Source organism: Ammospiza nelsoni, chromosome 8 (genome assembly GCF_027579445.1).
Source record: "Ammospiza nelsoni isolate bAmmNel1 chromosome 8, bAmmNel1.pri, whole genome shotgun sequence".
Classification (NCBI taxonomy): domain Eukaryota; kingdom Metazoa; phylum Chordata; class Aves; order Passeriformes; family Passerellidae; genus Ammospiza; species Ammospiza nelsoni.
In genome coordinates, this window is record NC_080640.1 from 38608282 (window position 1) to 38624371 (window position 16090).

Sequence of the window (16090 nt, forward strand, 5' to 3'; positions counted from 1 at the left end):
TTAAAGCCTGTTCCGCACAACTGGAATGCAGATCTGTAACAAAACAAGGTGAACCTCTCACAAATAGAAAGAAATCCTATTTGCTTTGATTTTTTTTAGTCTTTTTGGGAAGTTAAATATTCACACAATTTCACCTTACACCTCAGCTGCAGTTATTCCTTTTCCTGCAGTAGATTAGGCCCACATAATGATATTTTTTTTACATGTGCAGTTTGTTTTTTCCCCAGTGAGTCTGTGGGTGTCGTGGAATCCAACCACAAGGAGCTGAAACTGCTCCCCAAGTGCTCAGCAGCTCTTGCTGAGCTCCCTGAGGCCCAGCCTTGGTGCTCCTGCCTTTGCAGTTTGGGGCTGCACATCTGGGCAGGGAGGGTGGCAAAGAGCAAAGCTTGGCTGGGCAGCCCTGGGGAAGGGCAGGATTTGCCGCTGTGGGATCTTGGCAGGAATACAGCCTTCATTTGTGTCTTGGTTTGAACAGACAGGTGGAGCCTCCCTTGAAATGGAAAATGCAAACCCCCTCCCTCTGAATTATTATAATGTTGAAATTAGGGGGGTCTTGGGCAAAGATACGGGAGTAGGAATAACAGTTCAATTAAAAATACAAACGCAATAGTACAGAACACCTCTGCCAGGGTCAGAACAGTCCCCTGTGTGTCAGGGTGGTGTCCCAGCCCCATCGCTTGGGGGCTCAGCCCTCCTGCAGTGCCAGCTGTGGTTCTGCAGCTGCAGATGGGCCTGGGCTCCCTCTGGCCATGCAGGGCAGCACAAAGCTGCTTCTCTGGCAATGCACGGGGCAAAGGCTGCTGGGGTGCCCCAAAGCTCAGACTGGATCCAGGTAGGAATGCTTGAAACCTCAGATTGTATCCAGGTAGGAGTGCTTGGCTCCTCCCCATGGATTCAGATTAAACCTCTGGCTCACAATAAAAGTATTAAATTATTAAATGTAACACAGCATATCCTGTGCTGAACAGGACGTGCTGCAGTTCAATACGTGACATGGTTAGCCAATATAAAATAAAATGGAATTGTTCCAGTTTCACATCTTAGATTTTTGGTTTTCTACTTTTATTTTTCTACTGCTTCCTGGATAGCTGTGTGATGCTTCATTTCCACCTGCCTTCCCTCCAGTTAATATATTTAGTGCTTGAATTTATCAATTTACTTGTGATGCTTCTTGAAGGCATGAACATCTTTTTTCACATCTAGGTGACACATGTAATCTGGAGAGTTGAAAGATCTTCAAATCACAGGTATGATGTGGTACAATGACAGAAGTATTACTGAGAGAAGGAAATAAGGTTTGTGCCTTTCAGAAATTCTCAGCAGGTTGTTGCAGTTACCTTTTCATCCATGGGGGAAAAATAATCCTAAATATTTTGTTTTGCCAGAGAGAGACATGTTTTTGGGGCTGCAGGTTTGGACTTGACTCATAGGCTTGGACCCTTGACTCATAACCCATAACAGAAAATGCAGTGGCAGCTCAGTGGTGACATACTCCCTTTGTCACTGACAAAGTTCAAAAGTAAATATAGGATCATGTGGAAATCCTTCAGAAATCCTGATTAGCATGATCTCATTCTTGAGAAGTCAATATTATATGGGATTAGCAGATTAGTGTAAAGGAATTTGAGGCTGACATGTAGGTAATACCAAAATGAAAGTATTGTTCCTTCCATCTTCTTTGATTTGTTTGTTTGTGCTTGGCGAAATCAACTGGCTTGGGTTTGAGGTCACCACAGGAATTAGGTGGTGAATGTTGTCCTGTTCTAGGTAAACTTGCAGGTTCTCTAGAAAGAACCACCACTGCCTTGACCTGTCACTGCAGGCTGATCTAGAGCATCTCTCAGCAGCTCTCAAGGGATAAATACATATATAAATACATATATAAATATAATACATACATATATAAATACATATATAAATATAATACATACATGTAAAGTCAGCAGCTTCTCAAGGGATAAATACATATATAGATATAAAATAATAATTATATATTTATTAATATAATAAAGTAAATAAGAATATATAGATATAAAATAATAATATAATTATATTTTATAATATTATAGAGATAATATAATATAATATAATATAATATAATATAATATAATATAATATAATATAATATAATATAATATAATATAATATAATATAATATAATATAATATAATATAATATAATATAATATAATATAATATAATATAATATAATATAATATATTCCTGCACACAGGTGGCCTGTTGAGGTGAGAGGAGGAAGGGAAGATATCTTCTTTGTCCCAGCACTGAATCCACTCTGTAAAGCAGATGTGGAAAGCAAGATATAAAACCACCAAAATTTTAATTAATGTTTTCCTTTCTCTCGTTGATACTATCACCTTGCAGGTGCACACTGAAGGTACTGCAAACGCAATGGGTCATGTCTGTCTGAGAAGGGAATGCCAAAATAATTTTGATTTGGTTGTGTGCTTTTTTAACACCCTCCAGATGCCAGCCCCATCCCTGCTGAGCATTACACTCATCTGTGTAAATGATGACAAAAACCAAACCAAAAAAGACCCCAAAAAACCAACAAAACCCAAAAGAGATGGGGAGAGACTGAGTCCGTTTCACTGCCACTATATTTTATTTTATATTTTATTTTATTTTATTTTATTTTATTTTGCTCTTTTGCTGGAAAGGAGAAAGGCTGTTTGGAGAAGAGGGGAGAGATGTGTAAAGAGTATGGCACATCAACAGCTAAAGATTCCCCATAAATTTGTTACTGCATATCAGAAAAACTTAAAAAGTAAGCGTTAATAGTGGAGAAAGGGAATGACAGCAGGGCAAGGTGTGAAACTTTAAGAGCTGGTAATTAAAAGGACAATTCAAGGGCATTAATCGAGTAAAGTGTGAAAAATGCCAATCAGTTGTTTTTAAAATTTTAAAAGTTTAATGATGATAAAATGGTTATAAAAATAGCAATATAATTAGAGTGATAATAATTTGGACAATTTGGATTAGGACAATATGAGGCGATAAGAACAAAGAGTTAGGGACAGTGTGGGTACCTCTTTCTGGGCAGGACAAACCTGAAAAAGGCCCCACGTTAACAGAGAATTAACCCTTAAAAGCAACAGCCTGTTGCATATTCATTCACCTCATCCATGATGCATAAATTCCATTCAAGCACAGGATTCTGTCTGGGCACTGTCAGCTTCTTCCTCCGAATCCTGACTGAGTCTTCAGGGCTGAGCAAGGCAGGAAGAAGTTCATTTCTTCTGATAATGGAGCAATAAATGCTGTTTCTCTGAGAGATTTGGACGTTCTGTGGCTGCTATCTGGTGCAAGTACCTCATTCCTTTCTTAAAAAAAAATATCCCACATACAAAGTTCCTATTTTAACTACAAAAGTTCCCTCTGAACTGCAAAACTGCATTTACCATACTATTAAAATGTTAATCCAGCACTACTAATCAACACAACAAAATACATATAGTAGGTATCTGCATAGAGCCATGTAACACGCACTTTTCACAGCAGGCATTCCCCCCGGGGCTCACCTGGGGCAGCAGCCACAAAAAAAGGATTGGGATGGAAGTGGTTAATGGAGCAGAAGCGCTGGGATGGACAAGCTGGGCCTGGAGGGAGCTCTGAGCAGCAGGAGGAGAAAAGGGGTGCTGGGAAGGCAGGGAGGCTGTGAGCAGGCAAACAAGGAAGGTGCTTTCCCTTTCCAGCAGGGAACACTCCAAAGTGGAAAGTTACGGACGCTGATTTGGGAGCAGCAGGTGATTCTGGAAACAAATGGGATAAATACTGGCATGAGAAAGAAAAAAAAAAAAAAAACAAGGTTGAAATGCCTGAATTGCACATCTGCTGTGGCCAGCAGTTCTGCAGGAAATGCACTGAGACCAGAGAGAGTCGAGGAAACTGGGCATGAACAGGGCTCCCAGTGAAGCCCAATGGGAGCTGAGGGCCTGGGCAGTGCCTGTGGTAACTGCTGGGAATTTGGCTGAGAATTTGGCTGAGAATTTGGCTGAGAATTTAGCTGAGAATTTGGCTGGGAATTTGGCATCCTTCCCCTGGCTCTCCCATGATGTATCTGTGTTTAACACGGGCCCAAGGCTGGCTGTGCTGAAGGATTTGTAAAGGTGTTTTGTGCTCTGAGCTCAGAAATTCTGCTGCAGCCTTTTCTGTTGCTTTCAAGTGTGTGTTTTCAGGGCAAGGTCTAAAAAGGGTTTTCAGAGCTGTAGGTCTAAAGCTCAGTGTGTTGGTCTGAAATTTGAATAATTGCATGGTCATTAAATTTTGCACAAAAAGGAATTGACTCTAAAAGCAGCTGATATGTTATCATGATTAGAGCAATAGCAATGCCTTCTTTCATCACAATGAAGTTACATTGTTAGGGAGCATAATTGACATTTTTTATTGAAAGATTAAGAAGAACTTGTTTACGGCTTGCAAACAAAGAGGTTTTAATTCAACAAACTGCAGCAGGAATAAGCAGTAAGTGGCATTTTCATCTGCTGGCCGGCTAGAGCTTCAGCTGCAGAATGCTGTGGACAGAGAAGTGTGAAGGAATTTGCAGCTCAATATCTGCACCAGAAAGCTGACGGGGAGAAACCTTGAGTGCAAAGGAACAAAGGGCTGGAGTTAATATTGGCACCTTTGGGGAGGACACCACGGACTCTGGAGAGCAGCTTCATGCCACCTGTCGTGCAAGGTATGGCATTTCTGAGGATGCTTTTGCCATGGAACCCTCGGGGTGACACCTGGCTGCTCAGCTGGCTGCTGAAGTAGGTATCTGGGTTGTTTTTGTTTCCCTGGGTTCATTGCTTCATGGTCCAACGGGCTCAGGAGCTGAGTGGTGCTGGCATTTCAAAGTGGCATGTTGTGATTGGAAGGGGCTGCTGTGGAAGGGTTTGGAAAGCAGAGCCAAATGAAGCACCACCGCCATTCGACTGCAGAGAGGCTCTTGTGCTTCCCAAATCTATTTAGGATCCTGTTTGGAACAACAACAAACAAATCCTAAACAAATATGTTTAGGACCCTGTGCTGGTGGTTGTGTCTTTGTACTTTCCAGACTGCTCTCCAGATAAAGCCAAGGGTATGTGAAATGTTTTGGTTTTTTTTAAAGCAAATTCCTCTTGTGCACTTGGAAGTCGTTTGGATTTTTTGTCCCAGCTCTGGTCAAAGTTTAAGAGCCCAAGCCAAAGCTGTTGTTCTGAATGTGGAACCAGTCCCCTGGGGGCACTTGGGGGGCTGACAAATCCCAGCAGCCAGGGCAGCATCATTGCATGATGGATGAGCCACATGAAATGACCCAGCTGGGAGGGGAGGGAAGGGGCTGGCCGTGCCCAGCATCTCACCTGTGCCACACCTGAAACCTGCCTGCCAACCTGAAAGGGCAGCACCTGATACAGAGGGCAGCTGGTGGAACAGCTGAGGGCGTTTTCTGGGTCTGAATGTTGACTGGTAGCCACAGGCTGTTGTTGCTGTCATCTGCCCAAAGCAAGGTTATAGATAAAACTTGTGATTAAAACATGTGTTTGTATCGATGCCAAATGTCAGAGTAGAAATATCCTGCAGGCAGACAGGGGTGCCCATGGGTCTGTCAGTGCTGGGTCAGTCCCAGACAGACTCTGCAGCTGTCAGAGGAGCCAGCAGGGATGAGCTGCAGTGGCCCAAGATACAGGGGCTCTTGTGAGGAAACGTCTGCTTTCCTGAAAATTGTGTGTTCTTCAAGAAAGGAAGGGAGAGACAAGCAGGGTGGGGTTATCTCTTGCTGCAGTGAGGGCTGGGACCACAGCTGAAATCTGGGGGCAGAGCTGTTCATCAGGAAGTCAGTACAGCTGAGTTCCCCGTTTAAAGCACTGAGATTACAAGAAAAGCTGATTTTTCATATTATTATTTACTATTATTATTTATAGTGTTATTTTTTATTATTTTTTTATATTAGGAAAATATCCATTACCCATCTTTTGCAGCTATGTGGTGAAGCCAGACTTTCAGGTTTCCTACCAGGAATGGGTCAGGGGGATGGAGAAACGTGTTCAATTAAAACAAGAACCTGCTTTCTGACACATACACAAGTCCTTTATTGAAATTTGTTTATTGCACCTGTGCGTGGCAGGAATCTCAGGGCACCCTGGGGCTGTGTGAGGGGCAGTGCCAGCTGCCATGTTCCCTGTTCCCACCATTCTTCTGGGTCACACCTGTGCTCCACAGCCCATATGTCCCCAATTTCCTCTCTTTCTTGGGGTGATTTTAGCCGATTTTAGCGCGTGCACCTGCTGTATCCCAGCTCTGGAGGGGTTTTTAAGAGAGCAGAGCAGCCTGCGGGGTGTGTGGCTTTCAGAGACATCCTGAGGCTGTGCAAACCTACAATTTTGCCTCTCTCTCTTTGCTGGCAGTGCCCTGTGACGGCCATGTGACAGAACAAGGGGTGCTCCTGCTATGGCCACAGGGGAAGAGCCCAGTGCTGTGGGTGTCCCTGGCTCCTGCTGCTCCCCACAGTGCCAGGTGAGTGCCTGCTTTACACCCCTGCTGGGGAGAGAATATTGGCTGCCCCTGGAGGGTCTGACTGCTGAATATTGACTGCACCTCGCACTGGGGCTTGCTGGAAAAGGAGCACAAGCCTGAGGCCTTGGCACCTCTGTGCTTGTGACACAAACTGATTTTTTGCTACCATCAAATGCTGGATGAAGGAGAAATGTGCATTTTTATGGAAACTGGCCTCTTAGGCTGGGTTGAGAGGGGTCACCTTGCCTGGTGTTGGTGGAAAGCCACAGAAGAGGGGCAGGTTGTGCTCTCTGTGCTGAAAGGATGAGCTCTTGGTTATGGATTCACTGCTCACAGAGCAAAGGTGTGTGAAAAATGCCAATCAGTGTAAAAAAAATTTAAAAGTTTAATAGTAATAAAATGGCTATAAAAAGAGCAATTGTTAGAGCAATAATTAGAGTGATAATAATTTGGATAATTTGGATTAGGACAATATGAGACAATAAAAACAAAGAGTTAGGGACAGTTTGGGTACCTCTTTCTGGGCAGGACAAACCTGAAAAAGGAGCCACATTAACAGAGGATTAACCCTTAAAAGCAACAGCCTGTTGCATATTCATTCACCTCATCCATGGTGCATAAATTCCATTCAAGCACAGGATTCTGTCTGGGCAGTGACAGCTTCTTCCTCTGGATCCTGACTGAGTCTTCAGGGCTGAGTGAGGCAGGAAGAACTCGATAATGGAGCAATAAATTCTCTTTCTCTGAGAGATTTGGGTGTCCTGTGGCTGCTATCTGGTGCCAGTCCTTTCTTTACAAAAAGTATCCCACATAGCATAGTTTCTATTTTAACATTGTGTTATAGCCTAAAACTGTATTTAACACACTACTTAAGAAAATGAATACAGCATAACTTTCTAACACAACACGTATAATATTAATTTGAATATTTGTGAGAAGCTAATCATAAAATAGGCATTTTTCCCAGGTGCACTGCTGTTAAATGGCATTTTAACAACAGTTTGAGGTTTGGCCCCTGCCATTCAGACCTGCCTGGGACAGTGCACAGACGCCAGTGAATGTCCCTGCTGAGGGTCTCTGCTTCTCCCAGGGCTGAAGGACTGCTTTGGTTTTGAGCATTACACAGTGGGTGTGTTAGAGCTAAACTTTGGCAAATGAGCTCAATGACCTGTGAGGAGCTGAAAGCAGATTTAGGAAAACTGTCTCTATAGAGTACAGTAAATTAGATTATATTTTCCTTTGTTTAAATCATTGCCTTATCACTTAAGCGAGTTGCTGGTTATGCAGCCATCCCTTTACTGGTGTTGAACTGCTTCTTCTGAAAATAACATTTGAATCCAACAACTGAAAATACTTTAAACTTGCCTCTTTTGAAATTTTAAACCAGTATGCACTCTATATTTTGCCCCTTTTTCCAGCATAATTTCTTTTAGCATTGTTCACCAGCAGTGGACATTTAGTAGATACAAGAAATCTGCACTTGTGGTCATTTCAGTTTGCTGGCATCAAGAGATGTTTTATGAAATGAAACAAAGGTTTCACCTTCTGGTCAGGAAAGGCAGTTCATTGAGTTTGTTGATATATTTCTGTTTGCATATAAATATGTGTGTGTATGGTGTGATTCATAGGTATATGAGCTGCAATAATGACTTACTAGCAACGCACTATAAAAAAATGCTTCCTTGACCCAGCAGTTCTCACTTCAATGGAAAAAAAATGTTCAACTGGTGCAGGGCCCAAGCTGAGTCAGAAAACTGGAATTGTTATTGCTTTCCTTTGCAGAGATGTAAAATCAATTTTATTTCTGACGCTGGAGAGAAGGAAGGTGCAGTGGTGAATATCTAGGACAGGAAGGGAAAAAAGCAAGAGATCAGTTTGGTTGGATTGCACTTGTGTTTCCCCTTGGTGTGTAAGGGAAGAGCAGAGTGAGTGACTTGCATGCCAAGTGCCAAGGGATGCCAGCAGCTGGACCTGAGCTGGAAAACCTCAGAGGGGCGGAAAGCAGCACAGAGTAGCTCTGCTGGGCAACACAGGAGCTGGAGTTTGGGTTTTGTGGTGGTGAGGCTCCAGGGAGCAGTTTCCTCTTTTCCCCACACGTGTGCAGATGTGGGAAGTCCTTTGCAGCATTGCTCAGGCAACCCATAGCTTTTGGAAGCAGCAGTTAACTAAATTTGCAGTAATTGGGTTTGTCCCCAGCTTAATGAACCTTGCAATCACTAAGAGGCTGAGAAAGAATCATCATCCAGACCTTCCAAATAATGGGGCTTAATGGTAAGCCATGAGGTTGGGGCTTGTGTTTATCTGGTTTCTTGGTTCCTTTTTGGGGGGGTCATGTTCTTTGCACCCCTCTGATGCTGAAGAACAGCAGCTGGTTCAAAGAAATAAAAGCCAACACAGCTGGCTGATGCTCAGGGATGGGGAATTGAGGCACAGAGCATCTCCATCTGCCCCAGGAGTGTTCCCATGTGAATCAGCAAGCATTCCTTCTTTGATGGATGTTTCCTTCTCCACTGTCCTCTCTTCTATGGCCAGAGTTGAGAGTCCAGACCTGGCTGTTTGTGATCCTTAGCTGCTTAGTGCACACCTTACAGAAGTACTGCCTGGTCTTTGGAGAGATTTCAGCCTGGAAACCCTCAGGTGTGCAGTGTCTTCAGCCTCAGATGCTCAGTGTGATTTCAGCCTGGAAACCCTCAGGTGTGCAGTGTCTTCAGCCCCAAATGCTCAGTGTGATTTCAGCCTGGAAACCCACCGGTGTGCAGTGTCTTCAGCCCCAAATGCTCAGTGTGATTTCAGCTTAGAAACCCTCAGGTGTGCAGTGTCTTCAGTCCCAAATGCTCAGTGTGATTTCAGCTTAGAAACCCTCAGGTGTGCAGTGTCTTCAGCCCCAAATGCTCAGTGTGATTTCAGCTTAGAAACCCTCAGGTGTGCAGTGTCTTCAGCCCCAAATGCTCAGTGTGATTTCAGCTTAGAAACCCTCAGGTGTGCAGTGTCTTCAGCCCTAAATGCTCAGTGTGATTTCAGCCTGGAAACCCTCAGGTGTGCAGTGTCTTCAGCCCCAAATGCTCAGTGTGATTTCAGCCTGGAAACCCTCAGGTGTGCAGTGTCTTCAGCCCTAAATGCTCAGTGTGATTTCAGCCTGGAAAACCTCAGGTGTGCAGTGTCTTCAGCCCCAAATGCTCAGTGTGATTTCAGCCTGGAAACCCACCGGTGTGCAGTGTCTTCAGCCCCAAATGCCCAGTGTGATTTCAGCTTAGAAACCCTCAGGTGTGCAGTGTCTTCAGGCCTAAATGCTCAGTGTAATTTCAGCCTGGAAACCCTCAGGTGTGCAGTGTCTTCAGCCCTAAATGCTCAGTGTGATTTCAGCCTGGAAACCCTCAGGTGTGCAGTGTCTTCAGCCCCAAATGCTCAGTGTGATTTCAGCTTAGAAACCCACAGGTGTGCAGTGTCTTCAGCCTCAGATGCTCAGTGTGATTTCAGCCTGGAAACCCTCAGGTGTGCAGTGTCTTCAGCCCTAAATGCTCAGTGTGATTTCAGCCTGGAAAACTTCAGGTGTGCAGTGTCTTCAGCCCCAAATGCTCAGTGTGATTTCAGCCTGGAAACCCTCAGGTGTGCAGTGTCTTCAGCCCCAAATGCTCAGTGTGATTTCAGCCTGGAAACCCTCAGGTGTGCAGTGTCTTCAGCCCCAAATGCTCAGTGTGATTTCAGCTTAGAAACCCACAGGTGTGCAGTGTCTTCAGCCTCAGATGCTCAGTGTGATTTCAGCCTGGAAACCCTCAGGTGTGCAGTGTCTTCAGCCCCAAATGCTCAGTGTGATTTCAGCCTGGAAACCCTCAGGTGTGCAGTGTCTTCAGCCCCAAATGCTCAGTGTGATTTCAGCCTGGAAACCCACCGGTGTGCAGTGTCTTCAGCCCCAAATGCCCAGTGTGATTTCAGCTTAGAAACCCTCAGGTGTGCAGTGTCTTCAGGCCTAAATGCTCAGTGTAATTTCAGCCTGGAAACCCTCAGGTGTGCAGTGTCTTCAGCCCTAAATGCTCAGTGTGATTTCAGCCTGGAAACCCTCAGGTGTGCAGTGTCTTCAGCCCCAAATACTCAGTGTGATTTCAGCTTAGAAACCCACAGGTGTGCAGTGTCTTCAGCCCCAAATGCTCAGTGTGATTTCAGCCTGGAAACCCTCAGGTGTGCAGTGTCTTCAGCCCCAAATGCTCAGTGTGATTTCAGCCTGGAAACCCACCGGTGTGCAGTGTCTTCAGCCCCAAATGCCCAGTGTGATTTCAGCTTAGAAACCCTCAGGTGTGCAGTGTCTTCAGGCCTAAATGCTCAGTGTAATTTCAGCCTGGAAACCCTCAGGTGTGCAGTGTCTTCAGCCCTAAATGCTCAGTGTGATTTCAGCCTGGAAACCCTCAGGTGTGCAGTGTCTTCAGCCCCAAATACTCAGTGTGATTTCAGCTTAGAAACCCACAGGTGTGCAGTGTCTTCAGCCTCAGATGCTCAGTGTGATTTCAGCCTGGAAACCCTCAGGTGTGCAGTGTCTTCAGCCTCAGATGCTCAGTGTGATTTCAGCCTGGAAACCCTCAGGTGTGCAGTGTCTTCAGCCTCAGATGCTCAGTGTGATTTCAGCTTAGAAACCCTCAGGTGTGCAGTGTCTTCAGCCCTCAAATGCCCAGTGTGGTGAGCAGTGCTAAAACCTTTCCAAAGGTGGGGAGTGTTATCCATGCCTTGATGAAGGGATGGGACTATTGGGCTCAGAAGGATTTATTGCTCAGATAAACATCAGCCTCAGAGGTGTGGGATTTCAGAGCAGTAAGAAGTCAGCCACAGCTCAGAGTAGTCACAAGTTTCTTTTTTGCAAGGCAATATGTAACATTCCAATCCAATGGAAAGTTGCAACAAAGTTTATTTTGTTTTTCTAACCTATCACCTTTACCTAATTCTGCTGCACTGCGTACATTTTTATCCACTGGGCTACTACTACATGTAAACACACATGTTTCTATTACAACTTCTAAACTCTTAGCTTACTCTATACAATTACATTACTACCCTATCAAACCCTTCAGTATCTTACTCAATATTTTCTCACTTATTTAAGGCATATTCTTATTTACAACTATAGAAACATGAGTTTATAGTATTTTGACTTAATGTTTGTGTACTTTTATTTGTGCATCAAGCCAAGCTTCTCCCAAGGCTGCAAATCAAACCCTTCAGTGTCTGTGGAAGTTTTTATCTTTCCATTTCCTACAGGGACTTCATTAAAAAGTAGCTCCCCCTTCCCCTGGAGCATTTCCAGAAGATTGGGCCAACCCACTTGTTAGTCTTCCTGCCTTCAACATCTTTTGGAAACACACTCCTGGAATGCTGTACCAGGAGCACAAAACTCACTTTTTTAAAGTGTGCAGTGCTCTGTCCGCACACGGAATGGCCTTTCCCATGCATGGAATGAGCTCCCCTCAAGGCATTCCTAGCTAATCTGAGTTTTCCATAGGGAAAGCATGAGAGAAAGCGTCCTGTGTGGTAGTGCCTGCTTGCTGTGCCCCTGGCAAGGTGAAACTGCATATCATGTGGTTAAACTTGTTCCACTGAATTGCTTATCAAACTGATTTATCTGCTGCTTTTAGATCTTCTTGGTAGCTTCTGCATTAAGTTCAGCACAAAGAAATGGTGATTTCATCTGTGCAAGTATTTGGTTTCTTACCCTGGAATGGGAGATTTCCCTCCTCAGTCAGAACTGCCCGGCAGGAACTGGGAACTTAGTGTTTGTTAGAGATGCTGCTTTCTTTCACTTTGCTTTGAGGATTATGAAAGGAAAACACAATGTGCGAGAAAAGGGGATCGAGCATTTTTCAGACATCTAAAAAAAAACCCCAGCAAACACACCTACAACTTTATTTTTTTCTTACAAAGTAGGAAGCATCTATCAGCTGCGTACATCAAAACTACGTGATAAGATTTAAACAAAAAAATCCCCTCATTGTACAGTTCAATCAGAATGCAGACTTTTATAGAGCAGTGAACATTTAATGAAGAAATTGGCAAAGTGGGGGGAAAAAAATAATCTTACCCACATCCAGGAGAGCTGATTCACAGAATTACTTCAGTCAGCTGAGACACTTGGGCAGTGTTAAGTGGGGCCAACAAGATTAGAGCTCAATGAAAATAGCTGCAAGTCATCAGGTGTCACGTTCAGCCTCCAGTAATTTGTCTGAAAGGACAGTGCCTTTCAGAACAGCCTGCTGGGTGCCTGGCAGAGCGCGGAGATGCTGGTAATTAATTGGCTGCTGGATTGATCCCTTCCAGTGAAGCAGAGGGGAGAGCCCAGGGCTGGGTGCTGCGGCAGCAGAGACTCACAGCAGTGCAGAGCTGGCTGCCTCTCCCTGGAGCCTGTGCTTCTGTCAAGTCCATTCCTCCTGAGTGCCATCCTCAACAACTGAAGACAAACCCGATTATTTGCAATTCTTGTTTAACCATCTCTTGATTGCTTTTGACTTTGTCACATTAACCCCCTTCTGCACCAGTCTAGACTTAATTATTTAATTTATTTGGGGTACTGTGATGTGTGCAGGTTTTATTTTCATTGCACAGAACCGAGTGCGAATCATAGGATATCCTTGTCTGGTGATGTTTTGAACTTACTTTTTGCTTCTTGTAGCTTAAAGGAAATCCAAGACTGTTGTTTCTGAGTTTGGATATATGTTCCAATACAAATGACCAGGGAGCCAAAGGCCACTTTAGTGATCTATGACATTCTGAATTCACTCCCAAGTTTTGGCAGACAAAAAAACCAAACGTCCTTCTCTTGCGTATCCTTGCAACAGGGTGTCATATTAAAGAGAAGACCACTGTGAGTATTTTAGCTGTCTGATTCAAATTCCTTGAGAGCCAGAGGGGATGCTTTGAATTCCTTTTATTTGGTCAAAGATTGGTTGAAAACCACTCAAGTTTGCGTCCAGGTGTTTTAAATGAGCAAGCATTCCTGCAGCCAGAAAACTGAGGGGGGTATTGTGCATGTGGGTGGTGTTTGGGGTCTCTGAGCAGCAGGAGATAGATAGTAGCACTTGTAAACCACACAGAGGCAGCTCCAGCGACACAAATCCTGCGGGAACTGAGAAGTATCAGGCAGCATTCAGACCAAAAAGAGCGAAATCTGTCTCACCTAGTGAAGCAAAAGCTGTGAATGTGTAGGGTTACCTCCAGAGTATTTATAGAAAGCCAGCACCCGCGAGTGAGGAGAGTGGTTTCAGATGAAAGACAGGGCTTAGCAGATGACAGATGGATTGAAAGCAGGAGCAAGCCAGGCTGGGAATTAAAGATAGCTTCTGACCAGGAGCGTGACTGAGCAGGGAATTACATCTGCCGGAGAGCTCGGCCAGTCTGTGCTGGGGATTGGTGCCACCGCTGGACACTGGGACGATTCACTGAGCCCCACGTCCCTGTGGCACCCCCGGGCTCCAGCTGTGAGCTCCAGCTGTGCCGTGGCAGGGCCCTGTGCCTGCAGCAGGCAGCCTGGCTGCCCTGGGGAGCACGGCAAGGGAATGAGCAGGAGGAACACGTGCAGAGCGGTGAAATGCCTGCTGGAAATCTCTCTGAGCCTGGAGCCAGAGAAGGAAACCCTGCCCACCCTGCCCGCAGTGACCAGGGCAGTCTGCAGGAGCATGTGCCTGCCAAAGCAGCTCTTGATTTTGGCCAGTGGAGCCATTTAATTAAAGCAGCACTGAAAAGGAAGCCGGAAATGCAAGAGGCAGATTTTTAATCACTTATAGTGTGGCAGGCAATCTACATGCAAATCACACCTACTCCTTTGCACGGGTGTGTGTTTCCTGTCCCTGTGGAAGGACAAGGTGCTGACATGAGTCACTTGACAAAGGCATTTAGCTGTTTTCGGACGGCCCCTGTGTCACTTTGTGAAAAATGCATGTATTTTATGATTGGCTTTTCACAAATATTCAAATGAATATTACATGTGTTGTGTTAGAAAGTAATGCTGTATTAGTTCTCTTAAGTAGTGTGTTCGATACAGTTTTAGGTTATAAAAAATGTTAAAATAGAAACTATGCTATGTAGGATACTTTTTTTAAAGAAAGGACTCGCAGTGAGATAGCAGCCGCAGGACACCTGAATCTTTCAGAGAAAAAGAATTTATTGCCCTCTTATCAGAAGAAATGAACTTCTTCCCACTGTTAGGATTCAGAGGAAGAAGTTGACGATGACCAGACAGAATCCTGTGTTTGAATGGAATTTATGCACCATGGATGAGGTGTATGAATATGCAACAGGCTGTTGTTTTTAAGGGTCAATCCTTTGTTAACGGGGGTCCTTTTTCAGGCTTATGCTGCCCAGAAAAAGGTACCCAGACTGTCTGTAACTCTTTGTTTCTATTGGCTCGTATTGTCCTAATTCAAGTTGTCCAAATTATTATTACTCTAATTATATTACTATTTTTATAACCATTTTATTGCTATTGTATTTTAAAATTTTAAAGACAAGTGATTGGCGTTTTTCACAACTTTGTGTGAGGGCCCCTCAGAGCCCTCATGGTGGTGGATATCTCCTTGGGGTGCAGGGGAATGCGTAAACATGGCAAAGTTGTGGGGAGGAGGAGCCGTCTCCATTGGTGTATTATCGTGGGATCACAGGATGTCCTGAGCTGGAAGGGATGCGCAGGACCAGAGGGGGATCCCTGTAACAATCACCACAGCACACCCTGTGCCCCTTAGGCCTGACCCCACCGTGCCAGGGCATCCAATCTTTCCTCACACCTCCCCAGGGAAGGAGACTCCACCGCTCCCTGGGCAGCCCATTCCAATGCCGAATCACCCTTTTCCTAAAGAAACTCCTCCTCGTGCCCAACCCAAACCCTCCTGGCACAGCTCAAAGCTGTGTCCTCCTGTCCTGCCTCATGCCCTCGTGGCCACAGTCTCCTGCCAGAGAGTGACCAGAGGTACCCTGAGCCTCCTCCGGGCTCAACACCCGGCTTCCCAGCCACTCCTGGTCAGATCTGTGCTCCAGACCCTTCCCCGGCTCCGCTGCCTTTCTCTGGACACGTTCCAGCGCCTTCCCGAATCCAGGGGCCCAGAACTGGGCACAGCACTCGAGGTGCGCTGAGCACGGCGGAGAATCACCGCCCTGCTCCTGGCTCTGATTCCTCCATCCTCTGCTTCCTCACGCTGTCCCTGGCACAGGCCACCATGTCACCGGCCTTGGCCACCAAGAGGGGCTTTTTGTTTCCTTTTTTCCCTCAGGGAAGCCCTCAGCCGCCCGCCTCCATGGCGGCTGTGGCGCCCCTCAGGGTGAAGCGGGGCGTTGCCCTCCTCCTCCTCCTCCTCCTCCTGCAGCAGGCCGGGCACAGCTCGCAGCCGCCGGGCGGGGCCGGGCCGGGCCCAGGAGGAGGAGGAGGAGGAGGAGGAGGAGGAGGAAGGGGCGGCGCTCGGCTGGGCTGGGCCGGGCTCGGCGCGGCCATCCCCGGGCCCCGCATCGCTGCGTGCGCGGAGCCGCCGCTGCAGCCGGCAGGATGATCGCCGCCCAGCTCCTGGCCTACTACTTCACGGAGCTGAAGGAGGACCAGGTCAAAAAGGTCAGATGGGCATCCCCCC

At 45.7% G+C, this 16090-nt stretch overlaps 1 protein-coding gene across 1 annotated transcript in view; it reads left to right on the plus strand.

Annotated features, from left to right (window-relative positions):
- Positions 1 to 15910: 15910 nt before the first annotated feature.
- Positions 15911 to 16090, plus strand: part of HK1 (hexokinase 1) — a 39708-nt gene continuing 39528 nt past the window's right edge. Inside the window, exon 1 of the mRNA XM_059477546.1 lies at positions 15911 to 16071. Within this exon, the coding sequence (XP_059333529.1) occupies positions 16009 to 16071 (63 nt within the window). The 5' untranslated portion in view covers positions 15911 to 16008. The remainder of the gene's footprint in view (positions 16072 to 16090) is intronic.